Raw genomic sequence first — 22,203 nt, 5'->3', positions numbered from 1 at the left:
AACTTAACTAGACTTATTTAGGCTAGACTAAGGAAATTGAACGCTAGGCATTATTACTAATGGGGATTCGAACGTGTTCCTATATATTGCCTAGCGGTCCTGATAAAAGAACTGAAAATAACACAGAACATTATTGTGTAAGGTGGAAATATTCTATCCTATGCATGTCATTAGTTAAACGGGAATCCAGTCGAAAATTCTGTACCAATTATCCATACCTTCTATATATTGTACCCTTACATCATGTACTAGCAAACAACTATAAACTAAGATGCAAGAGGCTAAAACTTGATTAAGTATCATCTAACTAATCTTTCACTACTGAATCACACACTAATCAATTTATACGAAAAGAGTCAGTATACCATGAGCATTACAAAACAGACATCTAAATTTTCTTCAAACTCCTTTCATTTCATGCTTTCGAACTGTTACAGTTAACATCAAAATGGGACTCGAAATGTGTACCTGGAAATACTGAAAATGCAAAAGAGAAGAGGAAGAAGATGGGGAAATCAGCAGCAGCAAGAAACAGGATTAGCAGTAGCAGCAGGACAGAATAGCAGCAGCAAACAGGAAACAGAATAGCAGCAACAACAACTCACGAAACAATTGGAGTGTGATCAAGACCCCAACTAGACCAAGTTCTCGAGTAAAACAAACAACAACCAAGCAGACTCAGTTGGGATTTGGGAGAAATCAGTGTTGCACCAACAGGTCAAGATTTAGTGAAATCAAAACAACAGGAAAGAATGCAATTTCTAGTTTTGTCTGTCTGAGTTATCAAACAAAGTTCTTTTCCAGTTTTCTGTTTCCAGAACTTCACTCTTCTGAAATTGTTCCCTCTCAAATCACTCTGTTCTTGTCAATGTCTGTCTCTGTGTGTGTGTTTGTATATCTCTCAATGTGTATCCCCCTTTTCAAACTGATGGAAGTCTGTGTCTATTCCTAATCCCCTCTCTCTCTCTATATGTTCTCCTCTTTAATATCAGGTGGTATCCATTTTTTTTCCTCCTCTATATGTCCCGTCCTTCTATGTTCTGTTTTCTTACTCTCTTTATAGCTTAAATTCCACCCTTTTACAGCCTGTTAGACAATCTGATACCTCCCATGTGCTCCCCTCTTTTCAGATTCCACTTAGCTATTTAAGTATAAACAAAAACCCATGATATTCCCTGGCAGACTCACTTTAAGTAATGTTTATTATTTTTGAGGCTAAAGTAGAGTATGGGCAGCAGAATGTAGTCTGACAGCATATGCTGTCAAACTATTTTAATTCAAACAGGACCTTTATGCACATGTTGTGCACAAATGCACATGACATCAATTCAGATTACAATTACAGACCAAGCCTTAGGTTTCTGAAATCACATTAACCACTATGAGTAACTGAACTTAGTTCTTAATTGATTCAGGCAATGTTCAACAGAAGCAAATAGATTTATTTTTGTTCAGACAGTTGAAACTAATTGACGACACATGTCGACTCGACTATATTAGCATTAACACACACAATCGTAGCCAAAATCAGACATTTAACAGTATCGACCCATGATTTGAATTATACTGACTAAACAAAGTGGTACTCGAGGAAATCAATCAGTCAGTTCAATTTTGAAAATCAGCTAATTGCACACCACTTACATACACATTATCAGAGAAAATAGAAAGACTCATTCAAACAAACAAAGGTTCAGGCAAAGTGGACAGAGCACAGTTGATAAAATTCAAAGACACAAAATCAAAACAAACATGAACAAACTTTTAGCCAATCACATGGACTAAATAGAAATAAGAAAAGAAAAAGCAAGACTCACCTCAAATCTTCGAAAAATCAAAAGATTCCAACTCGGATTCGGACAGACCTTTCTTAAGGCTGAACGGGCTTTAATCGAAGTGTTTCTCAGATGAGAAACACTTCGATTAAGGTCCATTAGACCTTAATCCTTTGGTTTGAACGGATATGGACCAGTGACGAGGACCTTTAAAGTTCCAAAAAATCAGATCTGGGATTCATGCTTCCCTGGTCAGATTCGGACCAAACCAAGCATGGTTTGGTCACGAAGGGGGTCTGGGGAGTGTCTGGTATGAATTTAGGGCAGATCGGGGTAGATCGAGTTTTGACTCGAATCTTCAAATGAAGATCGAGTTTTGACTCGAATCTTCAAATGAAGATTCGAGAAGGTGGGATGGGATTCGAGGTGTGTGGTTGGTGGATTTTGGTTCGGGACGGTAAGGAGCATCTATGGTGTTAAGGGTAGGGTCACCGGCGTCCATGCCGCCGACTTTCATGGCGAAGGTATGCAGGGGAGGCTAGGGTTTGGAGGGTTGGGGTCTGGTGAAGACGAACTAAGGCAGGGGGGTTTGGATTAGGGCGCGGGGTGAAGGGGGAAGGGTTTATATACGGGGTGGATGGCTTGATCTCAACCGTTAGATCAATCCAGATCTACGGTCTGGATCTGAGGACTTAAGTGGAACGGCGTCATTTGGCTTAGTAGGGGTCAAGGTTGGTTCGGGTCGGGTTCATTAGTGGGTTATGGGGAGGTGATCTTGGCCGTTGATCATTCACAGATCAACGGCTCAGATCAGACACAGCCATTACGACGTCGTTTGGACGTCCTTGGTGTCAGCTTGGACTGGACCGGTCAGGCCTGGTTTTGGGCTGAATTTGTTTGGGCCAATTTGTTTAAAATTGGCCCAAGTCCGAAAAAGGAAGGGCTCTTTTTTTATTATTTCCTTTTCTTCTTTATTTTTAAAAAAAAACAAAACTAAGTAAAATCAAACTAAAATTAAATACACACTTAATACAATTATTTGCACACACATTAAAATATTTCAAGACAGGTAAAATCAAACAAAACAAAAATCACGGACGAGGATGCCTATTTATGATTTTCTATTCAACAACCGGATTACGGTTCGAATTATGCATGACACACACATTTTTTGTATTTTGTTTTAAAAAATAAAAATGGGCAAAAGTCACAAATCATTAACAAAGTGCCGTACAGAAATCCAAAAATTGTACAGCAGGACCAATTTTTATTTTTTTATTCTTTTGGAGCGATTGTCGCGCAAAACAAAAATCACGTGCTCACAGGAATTACACTATTTTTAAATGTAAAGTGAATCAATTAACATAATAGACTCCTAATATAACTCAACAAACTCAATTATAACACACAAAATTTGTATTTCCTTGTATAAAAAAGATTCTCAACCGAAAAATACCCCAAAACATGGCAATCTTCAAAGAAATTATATAATACATTTGAATACATAAATTATATTAATTAAAAAAAACATATGAATACATTCATGGCATATAGCGAGACAGTGAATGCAATGAAATACATAAAATACAGCGGGATACATTGAAATATAATGAAAAAAAAGGTAGTGAATACAATGAAATAAATAGAATACATCGAGATACATTGACTTACAATAAAAAAAGACAATGAAATACATGAAATACAGCGTGATACATTGAAAATACATTGAAATATATTAACAGAAAATCAAGTTGCTCATCCCCAAACTCCATCGTCTTTGTTCAAGAACAAACCGTAATTTCCGGCAAGCCTAATTTCCGGCGAATCCACAATTGTTATCTCTTGTTACTGGTCTCCCTTGGATGATAATATCGAGATTTCTTTGCCTTCTTCTGGTGAAAATTAATTTTCTACTACTATAAAGGGGGAAGCGAGGAGATGCGAGAAGTGAGGCTTAGGTGGTTTGGACATGTGCGGAGGAGGACCATAGATTCCCCTGTTAGGAGGTGCGAGCGGTTGGATTTGGCAGGTACGAGAAGAGGTAGAGGGCGACCTAAGAAGAATTGAGGCGAGGTGATCAGGCAAGACATGGCGCGACTCCAGATTTTCGAGGACATGACTCTTGATAGGAACGTGTGGAGGTCGAGCATTAGGGTTATAGGCTAGGGAGTAGTTCATAGTTTCTCTCTCTTTGTACCTGGTAGTCTGATAGAGTTTTGCCTATGTCTGGTAGCGGTCTATGTTGTGTTCACACTAGTTTGTTGTTTTGCATATGATTGTATTATTGCACTCCCTTTCACTTATTTGGTGTATTTTAAGATATTATTATTACTCCTCTTGCTTCTTTTGTTGTTACAGATCTCTTCTTTCGTTTCTTTTCTGAAATTATTATCTCTTCTGTTGAGCCGAGGGTCTCCCGAAAACAGCCTTTTTACCCTTTCGGGGTAGGGGTAAGGTCTGCATACATCCTACCCTCCCCAGACCCCACTAGTGAAATTTTACTGGGCATATTGTTATTGTTATTGTACTATAAAGGGGGGAACATGTTAAGAAAGAGGAGTATATTGGCAATTGGTTTGTGAAAAACAGCAGTAGGGATTTGGTGGAAGAATGGCAGAGTCTAGTTCAAGAGCGTTGGCGCCGGAGAATAGCCCAAAATATGGGAGAAGAGAATGACATGTATTAAAGTAGAGAGAAAAAAAAATAGTGTAACTGAATAGCGTATTTAGTGGCTTATGGGTAGGAGGTAACCAAAATTAGATATTTTGCTATAAACATTAAAAGGTATATATAAAATATATTTTTTTTAAATGATATTTATTTAAAATAAATAAGGTGTTAATCTTTGCTATAAGAGGTTTGTGTAGGTAAAATATGTACATATTAATTCTTTTATATTCTTTCTTAGGATTCTATTAGGTAATTACACGTAGACAAATAGTAGTAGGACACTTGTATCGAGCATAACAGATTTTTATTCATTTTGCTCTGTATAAATAGTTGTACACAAGATGAATAAAATAGGACAAGAAAGTTCTCATTTCACTCTCGTTTCTGATACCTATATACATTGTATGTGTATTGGTGTCTTTTATAACTTTTACCACTTTTGCGCACATAAATTCTTTTTCGTTTTCTGTATTCACAGTTATTCTAGAAGAAAAAATATGCAACTGAATCATAGTGGTATCACTCTGATTCAATATAATGACACTACGATTAGGATCACGGTCTCTTAACTATTCGACTGTCCCTTTAAATTTATTGTAGTTTACCTCCAAAATAAAGTGAGGTGAAGTAACAACTCAGTTCCCATTGCACATGATAAACTATTCATTTCATAGCTCTAATGTAGTTAAAATAAGTAAAGACTTCATAGGTTGGGATATAATCAAAGATCAGGTAACTATTTAGGAGTATGGCGGAAAGACTGTGATCTCTTCATCCTTGACCTGAGCTCTCGAGTTTGATAACGAATAATCTTTGAGGAGGGAGCACTTACCCCTCACCCCCTATTGGACAACCACGGCGTAAATCTGGATTAATTGCGTCCACAAGATACTAGATGATTTTTAAAAAAACTCATATAACTGGCTTGTTTAAGATCCATTTACTGTAGTTCAATCCCCATTCCTCTTCCCAAAATCAAATAACTGAATAAATATAAAGGACAGAGGGAATCAGAGAAAAAAAAATGAAGAGGTTGAGAGGGGCAGGGAGGAAAAACGAGTGGGAAAGAACGCGAGGAATAAGAAAAAGGATAAAGAAAGTTGTATCAATGAACATTATATAGATTTACAACTGTGAGAACAACTCCAGTGTATGATTCTGAAGAGATTATTATTTTCATCCTCAAAAGAACAACTTGAAATAAAACAAAGAGAAACTCCTTTGATATTGTGTATAGACTAGAAAAAGTTAGCTCTGGCTTTCTGGATGATGGTCCCTGAGCTTCTCAGCTTCAAGCTTTCTCAAAGCAGTAGAACTCAGTTTGTCTCCACTTGATTCTTCAGAGACCAGATCTACAACTTCTATCTGCGGAACATTTTCCACATACAATTTCATAGTTGACAAAACAAAATAAATGATAAGAAAGCCGAACAGAGTTTAATCTGTTCTAAAGAGGCACGAGTCAGACCTTTAGCTGTGAGAGGCCTCTTTCAGCCCTCTTCCTATTAACAGACAGTCCACCAGGCAATGTCTCCTTGCTATCACACGAGAAGTTTAATTAGCCAACCTTAAACTACCATTAAAGTATTTTTTATTGAGCTGGCACCGCCAAATTATGCTTTACTAAATTTGGTATTTATGAAGTTTGAGTACTGCTAGAACAGTGTTCTTAAGATTCAAGATTTTAAAATTCAAAGGTTTCATACGGCTGCGACGAAACTCAAAAGCAATATGTAAATGCATAATCTATAGAAAGAACTCGGTGATGAGATGCAGAGATAACAATTGTGCCCAGTCCATAGTAGCCTTTGGGTATAAGAGAATGGATTTCCAAATCTAAACGGAAAAAAAAGACCAAAAAAAAAAAAAAAACAACTACGCCTCAGTCCCAAACAAAGTTGGGGTCAGTGAATCCTCGCTTCTTTCTTTAAGCTCAACTCATATCACCATCACGCCAAAATAAATTTTTTATATATATATATGCTATAAAATAGTGAAAAAAGGACAGAGATCTAAACAAATAAAAGCAGATATAGGATTTCTCTATGCACCTGACAACAATGGCCTCCAAATTTTCATCGATGATTGAGGGACCATAGGGATCCACAATTGGTTCTGCTTCCACTACCAGCTCTGGTTTTATAGACTGGATAAATAGTTTGCACCAAGGAATATGTCATCGTCATCACAATGTAAGTAGAAAAAGGATGATAGTGCACTAGTTTGCTTCCAAATCCAACTCTAGTATTCTACTGAAGCGCAAGCATCAGCTAATTATGCAACTATTCTTGTAAAACATACTTTTTAAGCAAAGGCATTTAGAAAGAAGAAGCAACTGTTGCTCTAGGCAAGATTTACATCACGCAAAAGATTGGACATATTCCACTCAAACCCACCAGAGCTCAGCAGGACCAGTGCAGAAGGTTCTTCCCATGACATTCAAAATCCAACTATATTTGCAAAACCAGTTGTTAAAAGAATAAATGAACATAAAAGTTTGAGTTTCAAGTACCTTGATGTAATCTTCAACATTCTGCATTCTTAGCTCAATAGGCTCGATTAGATCAGCATACTGCCAAAAGGAAGACAAATATGTAAGCACTGCATAAAGAGCTAAGCTGGAAAGAAAACACTAAAAGGTTACAACTAGAGCAAAAAATTGAAACATAACGTTGTCAGAGTTGCAAATCTAAAAACATGAGATAACATAATATAGTCAGATCTCTCTGTAACAGCATCCCTATATAACAACACTTCACTATAAAAGTCAAGCTTTTACGGAACCAATTTCCATGTTATGTTATAATATATGTTCTCTATAACAACACTTCGCTATAACATCCAAAAAATATTCGGAACAAACGAGGTTGTTATAGGAAGGTTTAACTGTACTTCAAACTCAAAATCGATCTTATCAGAAAATTCAAGATGGAATAAAGCTCCGGATTTTGAACATCTGTGCTCATCAGATCTTCCATAGAAATGTTTGCAAGGAAGCAGTTTAAACTGTTCGGATTTTTTTTTTTAAATAAGTACTCCTGTTCAGGTGTGGGATAATACCGGTATGTTGTTGTAAGTACTACTGTCTAGATAAATGAAAATGTAGATAAAGAATAATTGGCCAAGGCAGTGACGGTAACCTAGTGATGCAACCATCATGATTTGGGCAAAATGTGAGAGTATGAAGAGATGTTCCAAAAAATGTATCGTCTAAAAGGATGCTTTATCTAAACATCAAACTTTTCCATGCAATATCATTTAGCAAAACTAAAGATTGCATCGAGAGGATAACTTGACACCACGACCAACAGCATCCTCTGGTATTTACTCCAAAAGTACCAAGAATTGATAAGTAGTTTCATACTTGTATCCTCACAACAAGAAAACAATTGAAGGACTACCAATTTCTCAACAAGAAAAGAAGAGAAGAAGAAGAAGAAGAAAACATCAACTTGCCATTGACATACACCAAATGTTACACTAACGCAGCGGACAGCAAGATTGCAATGTGATTTATTGGAAAACATATAGCATTGACAGTCTGCGTGGAAACAGCCTCTTGCAGAAATGCAAGGTAAGGCTGCGTACGATAGAGTCCAGCCCTTCCTCAGACCCCGCGCATAGTGAGAGCTTAGTGTACCGGGCTGCCCTTTTATATAGCATTGACAGTGGAGTAGTGTTAAGTCTACTTACACCAAACTTCACCATGGGAATTATAAAAAGCATCATAAGAACAGAAAATATGCGGATACAAATATATTGAGTTACACATGATGAAAATACATGTTGCAATCCCATTGAAGAAGGTGCAAAACCTGCCTCACTTAGCTCATTACAGCATTTAGTATTATTATCATTTATCAGACGAATCATCAGGAACTCTTCTGCGAATACATTCACGTTGTCTTACTTGTATATGTTCAAATTCTGTGTATTCATCCTAAGCATTGCACTGACCATGAAATTGAAATTTAAAATCTAGTAAAGAAGGACAATAAACAGTTGGTATGAAACCTCAAGACATGGAGGTCAGTCAACTTTTTTGATGAAGACATGGAGGTCAGTCAACTACGGTCATTTATTTTTTAAACCATATTTTGCAAGTTGAAGATTTTAGAGAAATGAAGAATTTCCAACTTTCTTTAGATTACCCCGATATCCAAGTAATTTATTTCCATATCTCCTACATCATGCTCTATCCTATTCAATTTTGCGAAATGTCAAAGAACCACATAACGAAGACCACTGCGCAGTTTTTTTTCATAAGATTCTAGACTATACATGTTGCCTCTCATGAATGGGGAAAAGGCAACAAGTACACAAAAGATCCTTTTTTTTTCTTTTGCATATGGGCCCTCTTTTCGCTTCTCAAATATGAGTGGCCTCCAACAAGAACCCTATGCTTGAATTCGTGTACCTTAAAAGAAGTTCTAACAGCAATTTTTAAAGCTTCCACATGTCATTGATTAAAATCTTGATAAAGGTCAATTGCCAAGTAAGAAAATTATAAAAGTAAAAAACTAGTTTATAAGAAATCCTTTTCACATACTCCCTCTATCCCATTTTAGGTGACACTACTTCTAAATCTTGCAAGAAAGTCAAGTCTTTTAACTCTCATACTTTGAACCCTGTCATTCACCTTAGATGGATGGAGCAAAATTTTGAAGAGTTGCAACCAATAAGGAAAAAAATATCTGGAAAAACTGCCATTAGCTACTGTATTCCCAAGAAAAAAAAATCAAAATTTCAAGGAAAGTGAGGTTGATTCTATAATAAGTACAATATCAAGAAACAAACTGCCTTCAGAGTATAAAGCATGAGAATCACCTGTTTGTTAGTCAACATCGGACCATCACAAACACCAATAACAATGCGATCCTTTGCCAATTCAGCTGCTGACTACAAAAGAAAGGAAAAAACCCATCGCTTAAAGAGCTTTTCGTTTATTATCTGGAAGAAGAAGGGTAAAGGGTAATGGGAAAACCTTAAGAAAAAGGCGGTGTCCATCATGTAAACGATCAAAAGTACCTCCAAGAACGACTGCTGTGTAGGAATTTGGTGGGGATAAGGTGGACTTTTGGTTTGCTTCTTCCATTATTATAGCCATCTGCTTCTTTACTTTCTTCGAGCTTTGGGACAAAGTGACAAATTAGATGTTGGGTAGTTTAAGGTCCAAAGTTTGTCTTGGACAGGAAAGGGGAAAGTTCATTTCCGCAAAATTGGTGAATTTAGTCCCGTAGTATCATTTTTGGCACATTGGCAAACTATGTGTATTTTCATCAATATTTTAAAATATTGATATAAGAAAAAAATATAATTTTTAGTACTTTTCTTATTGAACACATAAATTGTTATTGTAAGATTATCTCAATAGAGTCCTGACAAATGATGATTCAGAGAACCAGGAAACACTCAGTTTCCATTTCGGTTGTAGGTGTAACCAACCTGCTATTAAGGATATGGCAGAAAGAAATAGTAGAAAAAGAGCGCCAGTATAAAGATCTTCATTAGTGCGTAAACCGATTGTATACCACCACTGATAAACACCAGACTAAGCGATATTTACTGGGCCAAGAGCACCCCCTAGTAAAAGCTTCCACGGCCGGTTGACCAAAATGAGGATCCCAAATTGCATGAGCAATAGGTCTTAATAAAGAATTAAACCCAATTTTTTCTCCATCTTTGCCCCTGCTCGTTAGGGTGGGGGTTGTGGAAAATGAAAACAGATACACGCACAAAAATCAAAACTTTATAATATTTCCACCATTTCTTGCTTAATCCACGAATAAAAATCAAAACTTTATGAATCAAGTAACCCCAGTTCGACAATTGTGACAACAATACTAATTCAAATCCAGGAAAAAAATAATTCAAATGCAAGTTTCCTTAACAATAAACAATGAATTAAAAAAAGAACCCCCAAAATACAAAAAAGTGGGATCTCATAGGACCAAGAAGATAAATCGAGCGCAACGAGGAGACAAAAAGGAACAATTTTTAGAGCTGGCAAAGCAATAATAAGGAGAAGGAGCAAAACCTGAGTAAATTGGTGCAAAGAAAAAGAAATCAGATCATTATTTCTCTGGATCAGCTATGCATTATTTTGTGGTATTTTTGAAATTCCCGCATCGCCGGAACCGCCAGAGCCACCACCAAAACTGCCGTTTCCTCCGCCACCAAAAGTGTAACAAGCACACCTCAAATGTGAGAGATACAGTTTAACGAGATATGTGTATTATCAGCAGCGTATGTTTCAAGCTTCAAGGTACGTACCCCCACCCACAAAATGTTTTCACGCCCTTAAGTTGGATTTTTGGGGGACTTCATTTTAATCCCCAGAATTATTAAAGTTATTCATATTTTTGTGCATTTCAGCAAATTGGAGAGTAAGTATGAGAAAAAATTCCAACATAAAAGTTGCATATAAATTCAATTAAAGTTACAATATTACATCAATTGTAATAATTAAACATGCCTAAATTTCCTTGATAAATAATGTAGGAAAAGAATTGACATGATATGTTCTCTATGCTATGGAAAGTTAGGCTATTGAAAATACTTCATACGATCTCAAATATTGAGTTATTGTTTTCAGCGAACTGAATTTTGTTTCATATACTTTGACATTTGAAAAGACCAAGAAGTTGTTTACTACTTTCTTTTTTTCATCTATCCTTAATATTTCAATTAATGGAGTGTTAATTAAACGAAATGTGTAGAGAAAGATAAAAAGATAATTTATATAAACTCTTATAAGGCTATTAAATATTTTTCTTTCAAATTCGTGCAAAAACCTTATAACACATATTTTCATTTAGGACACTAATCCAAACAGAATCAAACCTAGAATTAATTTCAACCAAACAAAAGCATGGCCTTTGCCCTTTGGGATAGTATTTAATGATGCATTTGAAATTTTATTGTTGGTTCAGAAGTCACCTTAAGGTGTTAGTCAAAAAAGACCAACCATTTTTTCTGGTCCACGAGGACAGATCCACCAACTGTTCTCAGATACATTTAACGTAGACATTAGCATAATAGCATTGAGGACAATTTTAATCACAATTCACAGTGGTATTTAACCCCAAGAATGCATAATTTTCACAACACTACACAAAAGTAGCAACATATCTACCATACCAAACCTGCACAAGTTAGATCTCTTGGCAAAGAATAGCACAATCTAATTCTACGAAAAGTAGATTATTAAGCTATTGAAGTAAGATATATGACATTTCTATTAAGTATGAGTTCGGACGATCTCACTAGTTTTTAATTAAATTTTGTATTTATTAAATATATTTAAATATTAAATTGCGAACATATTTACTAAACCCACTATATGATTTCAATTGTAGGTGCAGACCCGATAAAGTTCAGATCCTAGCCCTGTCTCCGACTAGGCTAAAGAAGTCATCTTTAAGGCTTTTGTCTTTTTTTTCTCTTTATACTATATTTTATGAAAGTAATGAATAAAAACAAATGAATGAAAAGTACAAAGTTGCCCATGACATAGTCTTGGTGCTTTCTTAAGCGACTGCAATGCCAATTTAAACTACTGCGTTGTTAATAGTTAGCAAGTTTCTGTGAGAATTAAACCCATAATGTTGAGGTTACTTATTTATGATACCTTCATCGTAGCTATTGCGTCTTATCGACCCCAACTCTGGTTATATCCAATCAACCAATTCAGCTTTTGTTAAACTTTGATCAAAGTACTGTTACGAATGAGGCTTCGTGAATATTTGCAACGTTTTCGAAATTACACTTTAGTCCTGAAAATAATAGTAATCTTTACTCTGACCCATGTAGTTAGCTTTTGTACATTTTCTTTTTTTCCCTTTTTTCCTTTAAGTACCAAATGTAATGAACTTTCGAGAGGATAAGTTGAATGAAAATTGATCTTTGTTTTTCTCTGCATTTTTCTTTCTTTCTTTTAGTTCTTGTTTTCCATTCTCATGACGATTCCAACGTGGGAATCATTAGAAGTACCCCAGGTACAATGAAAGAAGGATCTACTCCGATGAAACGTCACCAGAAATCCCCACAAGAACAACAGCCTTGCTTAAAATGATGAAATCTGTAATTATCTCTTATTATGATATCTCGATTTGTGATCTTTGATATATGCTTCATTGTCGTATGGCAGTCCAAGCAGATCCTAATGTTCTTGAATACACGTATAGTAGTTCCCTTAGGTAAGTTCAATAGGCCAAAGCAAACTGCTAACCTTTCACTGTGAAATAAGCACTTCTCTTCTGTAACTTGTCCTACTTCTGGATTAAGTAATGATGTTTTGGCTAAATTGTAATAGTCAGTCTGAATCTTTTGCATCAGGTTTTCCAATTTGTAATATACTTTTGGTGTATCTATATGTCTTCTATCACCAGAAAAGAATCTATGAATCTTTGCATTCACCTCCAACCAGCTACAACCTGGTTCCTTCTGCATTGACTTAGACTTCATCAACGCTCTCTGTTTGAGTGCATCACTTAGCTTGCCCGCTTCAACATACATGTTTGAGAGAGTGACATAAACTGATGCATCCCCTGGCTCGTGCTCTAATATTTTACTGGCCGCTAACTCTGCCATTTCAAGGGTACCGTGATATCTGCAACCTGCAAGGAAAGGTCTCCAGATTGCAGCACTGGGTTCATTTGGCAACTTGTTTATGAATTCGAGAGCATTCTCTAACTGCCCTGATCTACTCAGCAGGTCAACCATGCAGCTATAGTGTTTCTCTTCAGGTAGAATTCCGTAATTTCTTGTCATAGACTCAAAGAACTCTCTCCCTTGTTGAACGGAACCACAATGGCTACAAGCAGAAATAACAGCTAGGAAAGTGAAACTAGTCGGTAATATCCTTTTCTCCACCATCTTTTCAAACAAGAATTTAGCCTTCGTTGGATAACCATACTGTGAATAAGCTCCAATCATTGCATTAAATGTCACAACATCTGGTGTAGATGTTAGATAGAAAGCCTTTTCAGCGTCTTCTGAATTGCCACATTGTGCATATGTTTCTATTAATGAGCTTGCCACGTGCAGGTTTGTCCCAAACTTCCCCTTAACTACCCGAGAATGCACCTGCCTGCAGATCGCAAGAGATGGTAGTAACGAGCAGGCCTTCAGAGTAGCTGAAAATGTATATTCATCGCAAGCTATATCATTATTTAGCATCTTATGGAAGACCTCCAACGCGGCAGCAACTTCATCATTGCGAACTAGGCCAATTATCACTGCATTCCATGATGCACAAGATGCCATACCTCCCATCTCCTCGAGCTGTTTTCTAGCACCACTAGGTTCTGCACATTTTGAGTACATATCTATGATGGCTGTCCCGACGAATACCATTGAGATTATTCCATGTTTAATTACCTGTGCATGAAGTGCGCGACCGTAATCATGATATTGTACAGAAGCTGCACAAGAAAGGGCCACAGAAAAGGTGTATTCATTAGGTTCGAGATTGTTCTTTCTCATCAAACAGAATTGTGCCAATGCCTTATTGAAGGCTTTTTGATGGTAAAGTCCAGATATAAAAGCAGTCCAAGATATAATGTTCCTTTCGGCAAGTCCTTGGAACAAATTCTCGGCCTCCTCAATCATTCCAAATTTGCTGTACATTGTCAAAGCTGAATTCACCACCGCTGTAAGAGCCATAAATTTTAGTTTTACAATTTGAGCATGCAACTGTTTTCCTTCTTTAACAGCCGTAGAAGCCCCACAAGCAGATAACAATATCGAGTAGGTATAGTGGTTTGGCACAATATCCAGATAGCACATCTCGATGAAGAAAGCAAAGGCTTCAGATAACATTCCATTGCTTACATACCCGCAAATCATGCTATTACACGAAGCAACATCAATACAAGACATCCTATCAAATATCATCTTACCGTTGTCTATTTGACCACATTTGGCATACATATTAACAAGGGCTGTAGCTACAAACTTGTTGAACCAAATCCCGGTCTTAATTGTTAAAGCATGGTATAATTCTCCAAGCTCAAGAATTCCTTCACTGCTACAGTACCTCAACTGATCAATTATATATTGCTCATCCATATGATTGCTAGCACAATCCATCACAGACTCTCCAAATAGGTCATCAATTGCATTGGAATTTCCAAAATTCCCACCATCTGCACATTCAGTGATCTGTAAATCTGCAACTGAACCCCTTGTTCTTTTAGCAATTTCATCGAGCAGTTTGCGTGCAGCGGCTAATTTGAGGGGCTGGTATGCAGCCAGTTTATTTGAAGAATATATAACATTTCCCCATTGGACCAGCTTTAGGTTGCCATTCACAGTGAAAGGCATGGAACAAAAGGTTGAGCTACTCATTTTGGAGCTTCAAATTTACCCTGACCTATAAGTACATAGGATAACAAACACTATTTTTTAGAAATAAATTGGAGCATAACATATGATGGGTCTTCGTAAATTAACATCTACTATAGGGGTCCATTTTCAACCATCCATCCATAATTTCCTGATGTTAATAAAAAGGTAGCCCTTTTGAATTAGTTTTTCATGAATTATTAGTCTTTTCTCGGAAGAAGAGCTTTAACGTAACTGGTAAAATTGTTGTCATATGACTATGAGGTTACGGGTTCAGGCAGTGGAAACAGCCTCTTGCAGGGTAATGCTTCGTACAATAGACCCTTGAGGTCCAGCCCTTCCCTGGACCCCCGTGCATAGCGGGAGCTTAGTGCACCGAGCTGCCCTTTTTATTAGTCATTTCTCAAAATAAAATGGAATTAAATATCCATTAATTTAAAAAAAAATCTTCAAAAATTATAATTTAAAGTTAAAGAGTCAAAAAACAAACTGAATAATATTTGATTGGTAAATAGTAGGCCAAGGCGAATCAGCTGAGCTGGACCTGAAAATATTCCAATTTTGCTTCCTACAAAAAGCTTATAAATTTGAAAAATCTGCCGGGGGGAAAAAGAAGTGTTAGTCTGTTACATTACTTGGCCTCTAAACTACCACCAGCTCAAAACGAGTTGCAGCCACATATAACCAGATCCAAAAAGTTCCTTGTAATTTCAACAGAAAAGAAACACGGAACAAGGAAAAAAATCTTCTGCTCCCTTTATATTCCATATTCGGTTCTGACATAGTATAACTTTTCGGAGCTTTCTAGGTTGTACTAAGATAATCAATGTCAACTTCTTGTGCCACTGTCAGAACTGAATGCTTGAACTCAGTAGGTAACAGGTTAGCTGTGCCTGCAAGAATTAATCATTTCAGTAAGTTTCCAATTCAACCCTGCATTACTTCCATTAGTTTATTCACATTTTTGACAAATTAAAGAGACTTTTTTTTTTTGTGTGTGTGTGAAGGGGGCAAATGTGAATTGAATAGAAGGAATTTTGCTTTGAATGGAATTGTTGCTGCTGGAGCTTCAGTTATGACCCCTTCTGTGGTTGCTGAACCCTCTAAAGGTTAAGTCCATTACCCCATTTGTAACTTGGAATTTTCTGCATATCTGTGCCTGTGTGTGTTTAGTTTTAAAATTACTTGACAAATGATTGATAATATAGGTCTGGATAAACTACCATTTAAGCCAGAGGGGTACAACTATTGGACATGGCGCGGCCACAAAATTCATTATGTTGTGGAAGGAGAGGGGTTCCCAGTAGTTCTGATTCATGGATTTGGTGCTTCAGCTTTTCACTGGAGGTAACTCGATCGATGTGTCTGCATATGGCCATTTTCCATAGATTTAGTGATGTTGGATTGAGGTTAATTACATGTAGTAATAGCTTAATTGGGCATAGAATTGTAATGTTGCTGCTAAAACTAAGAACCATCTTTGGAGGACTATATAGCTGTTGAGTCAAGCTATTGGTGCATTCTTTCTTAGAAGGAACCTACTGTTAACATTTGTATTCTGACCATATCGTAAAAATATCATCATTGTTGCTGCCTGAAAGGGATTTTGTGAATGTTCCAGATGTTAATTGTAGTTATGGAATTGCATCCTTTATATAGCAACATATACTTCTTCAATAATATTGATAAGTGCTTTGAGGACACATACAATAAAGTTGTGATTTCTTTTGGGACTTGAATCTTTCTTTGCATAGTACTTTCTTTAAGCTCCTGAAGTGTCTCTGTTGTTTTCTTAGGTATAACATACCAGAACTGGCTAAAAAATACAAGGTTTATGCTGTGGATTTGATAGGATTTGGCTGGAGCGAGAAGGCACTAATAGACTATGATGCCTTGGTTTGGAGAGATCAAGTTGTCGACTTCTTGAAGGAGATAGTGAAAGAACCGGCAGTTTTAGTGGGGAACAGGTGAGCTTGTGCATTTAGCAACTCGTCATTTTAGTGAATTTTCTTGATGTTGGACATCCTGGTCTTGCCTTTGATCATTTACAGACTTTCTTATTGCATTTAAAAAAAAAAGAATTTAGGAAATATAGGTTGTAAGTTAGTTGAGTTGATCACTGTCAATTTTTAGTTAGGAATAAGGATGGATTCATCACTGACACTTCAATTTCACATACAGTGGCTACAAAATTTTGGTAGCGGTGAACTTTCTCTAACATCAATGTGTTAGTTTTCTATTTGTAGGCTGTTATTATGAACCCATAGTTTTGCCAAAATAACAAAACATATCTGTATGTGTTTGTGGTGATGCAAGAAATGTCTTAGTAGAGTGCTTCACATTTGATGCTTTTGAAATCGTTGAATCTTGTAGATTAATCTAGTAAATTTCCAAAATAAGTAAAGCAAATAACATCTTATTTTCCAAAACAGTGCATGAATTATTTAGTTTCTTGGAGTTTGAAATTCTTAAGTTTCATTTCACTCTTATGTAGCTTGTTGGCACTGTTTAAGTTACATATACTTTGTACAGATGAAATTAAATTTAATTATGAGTGTGTTATACATTGTTTAACAGTCTTGGAGGATTTACTGCTTTGGTAGCAGCAGCGTCACTCACCGATCAAGTCAAGGGAGTGTCACTACTGAATAGTGCAGGACAGTTTGGGGATGCCAGCAGTGCAGCTAAAGAAACTGAAGAAACAGCCTTACAGAAACTTATTCTAAAGCCACTAAAGGAAATCTTTCAACGTGTATTCCTTGGATTCTTATTCTGGCAAGCCAAGCAACCAGCTCGTATTGAGTCTGTTCTGAAGAGCGTACGTTCCTTTATAACTAATTCAAGTTTCAAATCTCTTCCACCATGTAAACGAACTTCAAAATAATTGGATTAATTTGCACCTACATATGCATAATGCTTTACCTTTTTCTTGCACAAGTATGTACATAATCTCTGGAATTGAACTGACAGTCAGATTTAGTATTAACTTTCCTTGATTTCATTTTAGATAATTGAACTGACAGTCAGAATTAGTACTAACTTTCCTTGATTTCATTTTAGATAATTGAACTGACAATCAGAATTAGTATTAACTTTCCTTGATTTCATTTTAGATATTGTACACTCTTTAGAAATAGATAAACAAGAAAAAACTCTCCTGGATATGGTTGTCAGTTGGTATTTAGGACCACCCAACTCACAATGTTGTTGAGGATCCACGATCCACCAATCTGGTCATTCAAATCTTGCTATCTCTTGTAGATTAATTTGTCTTTCCCAATTAGTTTATCTACTTCTTTTTCATGAGTCAAATAGTTCATTCTTTCACTGAAGTTTCTGGAAATTTGTTCTAAAGTTTTAAAATGCAGCAGTTGTTAGGTTGTGGAGTAGTACTTTTTTGTTCTAGAACTCCTACAGTTTTTTTTAGAAAGATGAATCTAACCACCGTTAAAACTCATTTTTGGAATTGGTCAAATTGACTCTTTAAAAATGAGAAGTGCAATCAGATTGTGACCATGATTTGATAGCCTTGATGAGTCCTTCTATCTGAGGCTATTCTTGACATTGTCTCCTTCGTTTTCGTACTTTAGAGTGGTTCAACTGTGGCAGAATGATGTCTTGAACCTCAACTGTTTGTTAATGGCATGATGCATCAGAAAGGAGGGCCGTTTATCTGCATCTAGTTGCATTTTATGTATTTATTAAGCGAAAAGCATTCATAATCTTCAGCCACTATTATTAGACAACTCACTTGCTTTATGTGTTTTTACTCGAAGGTCTACAAAGATTCTTCAAACGTGGACGATTATCTCATCGATTCAATCACCAGACCTGCAGATGACCCAAATGCAGGAGAGGTTTATTACCGGTATGAATACAGCTGTCTAGGTTCTTCTTCAATTTAATAGCTGAAATAGCATTCCTTTTTATGTACAGAGAAGAATTATTGTCTAAAATTTGTCTTAAGAAGAGAAATCTCCATTTTTGTCAAGTCCTTGTCTCTTACATCTTTGGCATATATGACAAGGATTTCCCTCTCGGGACTTAAAACTGAAAAGCCTGAAATAATCAGGAGTTTCTCAGAAAATGCTGAAACTTGAAAGAGTTGCATGAAATGGTCAAAGTTCAAATATAGTGAGCAGCTAGAAGCACTTAGCAGTCTATGTAGCAGTGCAGCCAGCCAATTAGTAAATCATCCTCCTTATCATGACATTGTAGCCTTATAATACTGACTAAGGGTGTGTTTGGTATAAGGAAAATGACTTCTCAAGAGTATTCATAAATAATTTAGATATAATAAACATGAAGCCATAAACTTTCAAACCAACAACTTTCCGAATCCACAAATTTCATAAACTTTCGAATCGCTAAACTTTCAAAACCGCGGAATCTCAAACCCGTAAACTTTATAATTTCTAAACTCGTAAATTTCCAAACACATAAACCTCCGAACTCATAATTTTGGAACTTGTAAAATTTTGAACCTTTAAACCGATAAATTTGAAATTGCAAAAAAAAAAAAAAAAATTAAGGTAAAAAATATAATTTTTTTTGCGGGAGGGGGTGGAGGGGTAGTAGGGTGGGTGGTAACGTAAAAACTGACATTTGAAAAAAAAGCCTTTTGGAGAGAGGGGGTGGGTTGGGTTGGTGAGGGTGGAGAAAGTTAAGAAGGAGTTTTGGAAAATGTTTTCCTACATTTTGGAGTTCATAAGGAAAATGTTTTCCAAAACATTTAAGCCAACCAAACAAGGGAAAATTGGAAAATATTCCTTCATACCAAACACACCCTAAAACCTGCATAATTGTTTGTAACCCCATCACTGGTAGACCATAACCAGAAACAGTTTGCTTGCAAAATAAGATTATGTGCTCTAATTTTATGGTGAAGATACCAATGTTGTTCATCTCTCAAATTTTTGGTTGAATTCCTATTTTCTGGTTTAAGAAGCTTAACCAGCGTCCTCTTCTTTGCAATCTGCAGACTGATGACAAGATTCATGTCAAACCAGAGAAAGTATACACTTGATAGTGTGTTGAGACAACTTTCTTGCCCATTGCTGTTATTATGGGGTGACCTAGACCCTTGGGTTGGTCCTGCCAAGGCCAACCGGATTAAGGAGTTCTATCCGAACACAACCGTCGTTAACCTGCAGGCAGGACATTGTCCCCACGATGAAGTTCCAGAACTAGTGAATAAAGCTCTATTGGATTGGTTGTCAACCACGGTGACACCGGCATCAGAAGTTTAACCTCATTGCTAGCTTACATATGCAGTGAGCTACACTGTAAAATAAACTGTATAGTTGTCCAACATACAATCTGATTCATATTATAGGAGATTTTGGTGACATATGAGATAGGTTGATTCGACCTGATAATGAAGTCAGCTTGGTCCAAAGAGGTTCACATCTTCTCTTTATTGTATTTGTTTAATTGCAAAGAAAGAAGAAAGTTTGGCAAAATGAAAGAGGGAAAACACCAGGATTTGAACCCACATTGTGAATATCTTTTTGTTTCTGAAGGATATAGCATAGAAAGCTGATTTCTTATAAGACAACGGTGTATCTGTCAGAGTAAACTTCTAAAAGTGCACTCAGGAAAATTGTTTAAATGGATAATGGCTATGATGGGAACCAAATTGAAGAAGAAAGGCCAAATACATAAGTACCACAAGACCTATGGCTCAAATCCCTCTTACACACTTTTGTTGGACGATAATAATATTACACACGCAACATTTCTAAAGTGTATCTAGTACACACCATTTTTGGCTCGCGTATTTACACACAAAAGAAGCGCGTGAAATTTGATTTTTTGCTATCGGATTATTTATTAAAGTGTCACGTGTTAAAATTTTATTTAATTTTTTTAATTGGGTCACAACCCCTTCGTCCCCAACCCTGCTTATTGTTTTGTTCCCACATTCAAACAGTCTAGTAGATCCAAGTAGGAATAAAAGAGTATCAATCTTTGGATTTAACATCTCCACCCGTGTTTTTCTCCAACGCCATGGATTTATCAGCGAAACCCTCTTCTTTTTCGTCTTTTTCTAGTCAGCGATGGAGTTTTGCTCGAAAATCCAACCGGTGAAATAGTTTAGATTCTTCTTCAAGCTGAAAAAGAAAGAAATTAATAAAAATGGGTGTTTCATTTATATGAATCTGATAGTGGCAGAACAAAGGAGTCTATGGATTTTTTCTTGTGGGTTCTCTCTGCCATGGCTGCTAAGGTTATAGAGGAGGATTCGTTGCATACTTTTGCTATAACTTAACTGATGCAAAATTGATAACCTATTCTAGATATCACCCAAAATAAAATAAAATAAAATCAGTATTTTCTTACAGAATGGGAGAAGCAGAGTGTTTTATGAGGGGATTTTCCGGTTAATCGGAGAGAAAAGTATGGTGGATATGCAGAGGGGACAATGGGGTGGAAAAGAGAAGAGACATGTGGTGAGGGTGGGGGTGTGGGAATTTATTTATGATTTATTTTTTTGTTTACTTGAATATTATCAATTGGGATATAAATATATTGTTTCCCTTTAGTTATGACACGTGTCGCAATTTAATTAGCGCGTGTGATGCAATCTCTGAAAAGAAGTGGTCAAACATAAAAGTGGTGTGTCTTAGGCACACTTTAAAAAGGTTGAGTGTGTAAGATAACTTTTATCCGCAAAAAGTATGTAACGGGGATTTGGGGACAAGCTAAGGTGATAATCTATGTATTTCGCCAAGAAGAAACAAATGATATTCTTGTAACAATAGAAAATACAATGGCAGGCAATATAAAGCCAGGCTAAGCAAACTCGTAACTGAACTGAAATATTTCAAGCAAATGCAATCATAGGTACCACGGTCAATTTATTTAGGCTCCTCCGAATTCCAATCCATAAACCAAAGCAGACAACGGAGCAATGCCAGGTAATGTCTTCTCATCTGTCTAAGTTTTAATGGACAAAGTTAACTAGCACATTGGTGGGAGGTAACAGGTGCTTAGTAGAATAGTTAAGGTGCGCACAAGTTGACTCATATGCCACTGTTACAAAAAGAATGCAAAAGTAACTAGAAGGTGCAGAAATCAGGAATGGCTACTTGTGATAGTCCGGAGCAACTCCATCTGCAAATCAGCCATGGATACTATGAGAAGATGTCCTAAAAAGCCATTATTGTTATTGTAAAAACTGCCTAGTCATTGTATCACTTCAATAGTCATTATGTAATAATATGGCCTTGTTGTAAGAGGCCTTGGTCTTGGTGGCCAATTTGAAACCATCAGAATTGAGATTTGATGGCCAAGTTATAACCAAGCAAATCAAATTCCTTTGGTTATAAATTGAGCCGATTCTGGCTCATTTGATGTACACCAACAAGATTTGAATTATTCATTTCTTTTTTCTTCTTCTCCTCCTTTA

At 36.4% G+C, this 22,203-nt stretch overlaps 3 protein-coding genes across 3 annotated transcripts; 1 reads left to right on the top strand and 2 right to left on the bottom strand.

Annotated features, from left to right (window-relative positions):
* Positions 1-5,536: 5,536 nt before the first annotated feature.
* LOC107785577 (phosphopantetheine adenylyltransferase) lies at positions 5,537-10,748 on the bottom strand. The gene is made up of 7 exons (XM_016606915.2): positions 10,483-10,748; positions 9,430-9,574; positions 9,273-9,344; positions 6,958-7,017; positions 6,497-6,591; positions 5,914-5,983; positions 5,537-5,810 (listed from the first exon to the last, which is right to left on the bottom strand). Exons 2-7 carry the CDS (start codon positions 9,550-9,552, stop codon positions 5,694-5,696), a joined length of 537 nt encoding a protein of 178 aa, XP_016462401.1. The 5' UTR covers positions 9,553-9,574; positions 10,483-10,748; the 3' UTR covers positions 5,537-5,693.
* A 1,728-nt stretch (positions 10,749-12,476) lies between these two features.
* LOC107785576 (pentatricopeptide repeat-containing protein At2g03880, mitochondrial-like) lies at positions 12,477-14,795 on the bottom strand. Its single transcript, XM_016606913.2, has one exon. It carries the CDS (start codon positions 14,793-14,795, stop codon positions 12,477-12,479), a length of 2,319 nt encoding a protein of 772 aa, XP_016462399.2.
* Positions 14,796-14,934: 139 nt separating this feature from the next.
* Positions 14,935-20,254, top strand: LOC107785578 (uncharacterized). The gene is made up of 7 exons (XM_016606916.2): positions 14,935-15,706; positions 15,800-15,901; positions 16,001-16,139; positions 16,589-16,759; positions 17,370-17,610; positions 18,569-18,660; positions 19,774-20,254. Exons 1-7 carry the CDS (start codon positions 15,619-15,621, stop codon positions 20,039-20,041), a joined length of 1,101 nt encoding a protein of 366 aa, XP_016462402.1. The 5' UTR covers positions 14,935-15,618; the 3' UTR covers positions 20,042-20,254.
* Positions 20,255-22,203: the final 1,949 nt, after the last annotated feature.

Source organism: Nicotiana tabacum, chromosome 3, assembly GCF_000715075.1.
Source record: "Nicotiana tabacum cultivar K326 chromosome 3, ASM71507v2, whole genome shotgun sequence".
Lineage (NCBI taxonomy): Eukaryota > Viridiplantae > Streptophyta > Magnoliopsida > Solanales > Solanaceae > Nicotiana > Nicotiana tabacum.
Note: the sequence above shows the minus strand (reverse complement) of the source record. Positions and strands in the feature narration are given on the sequence as shown.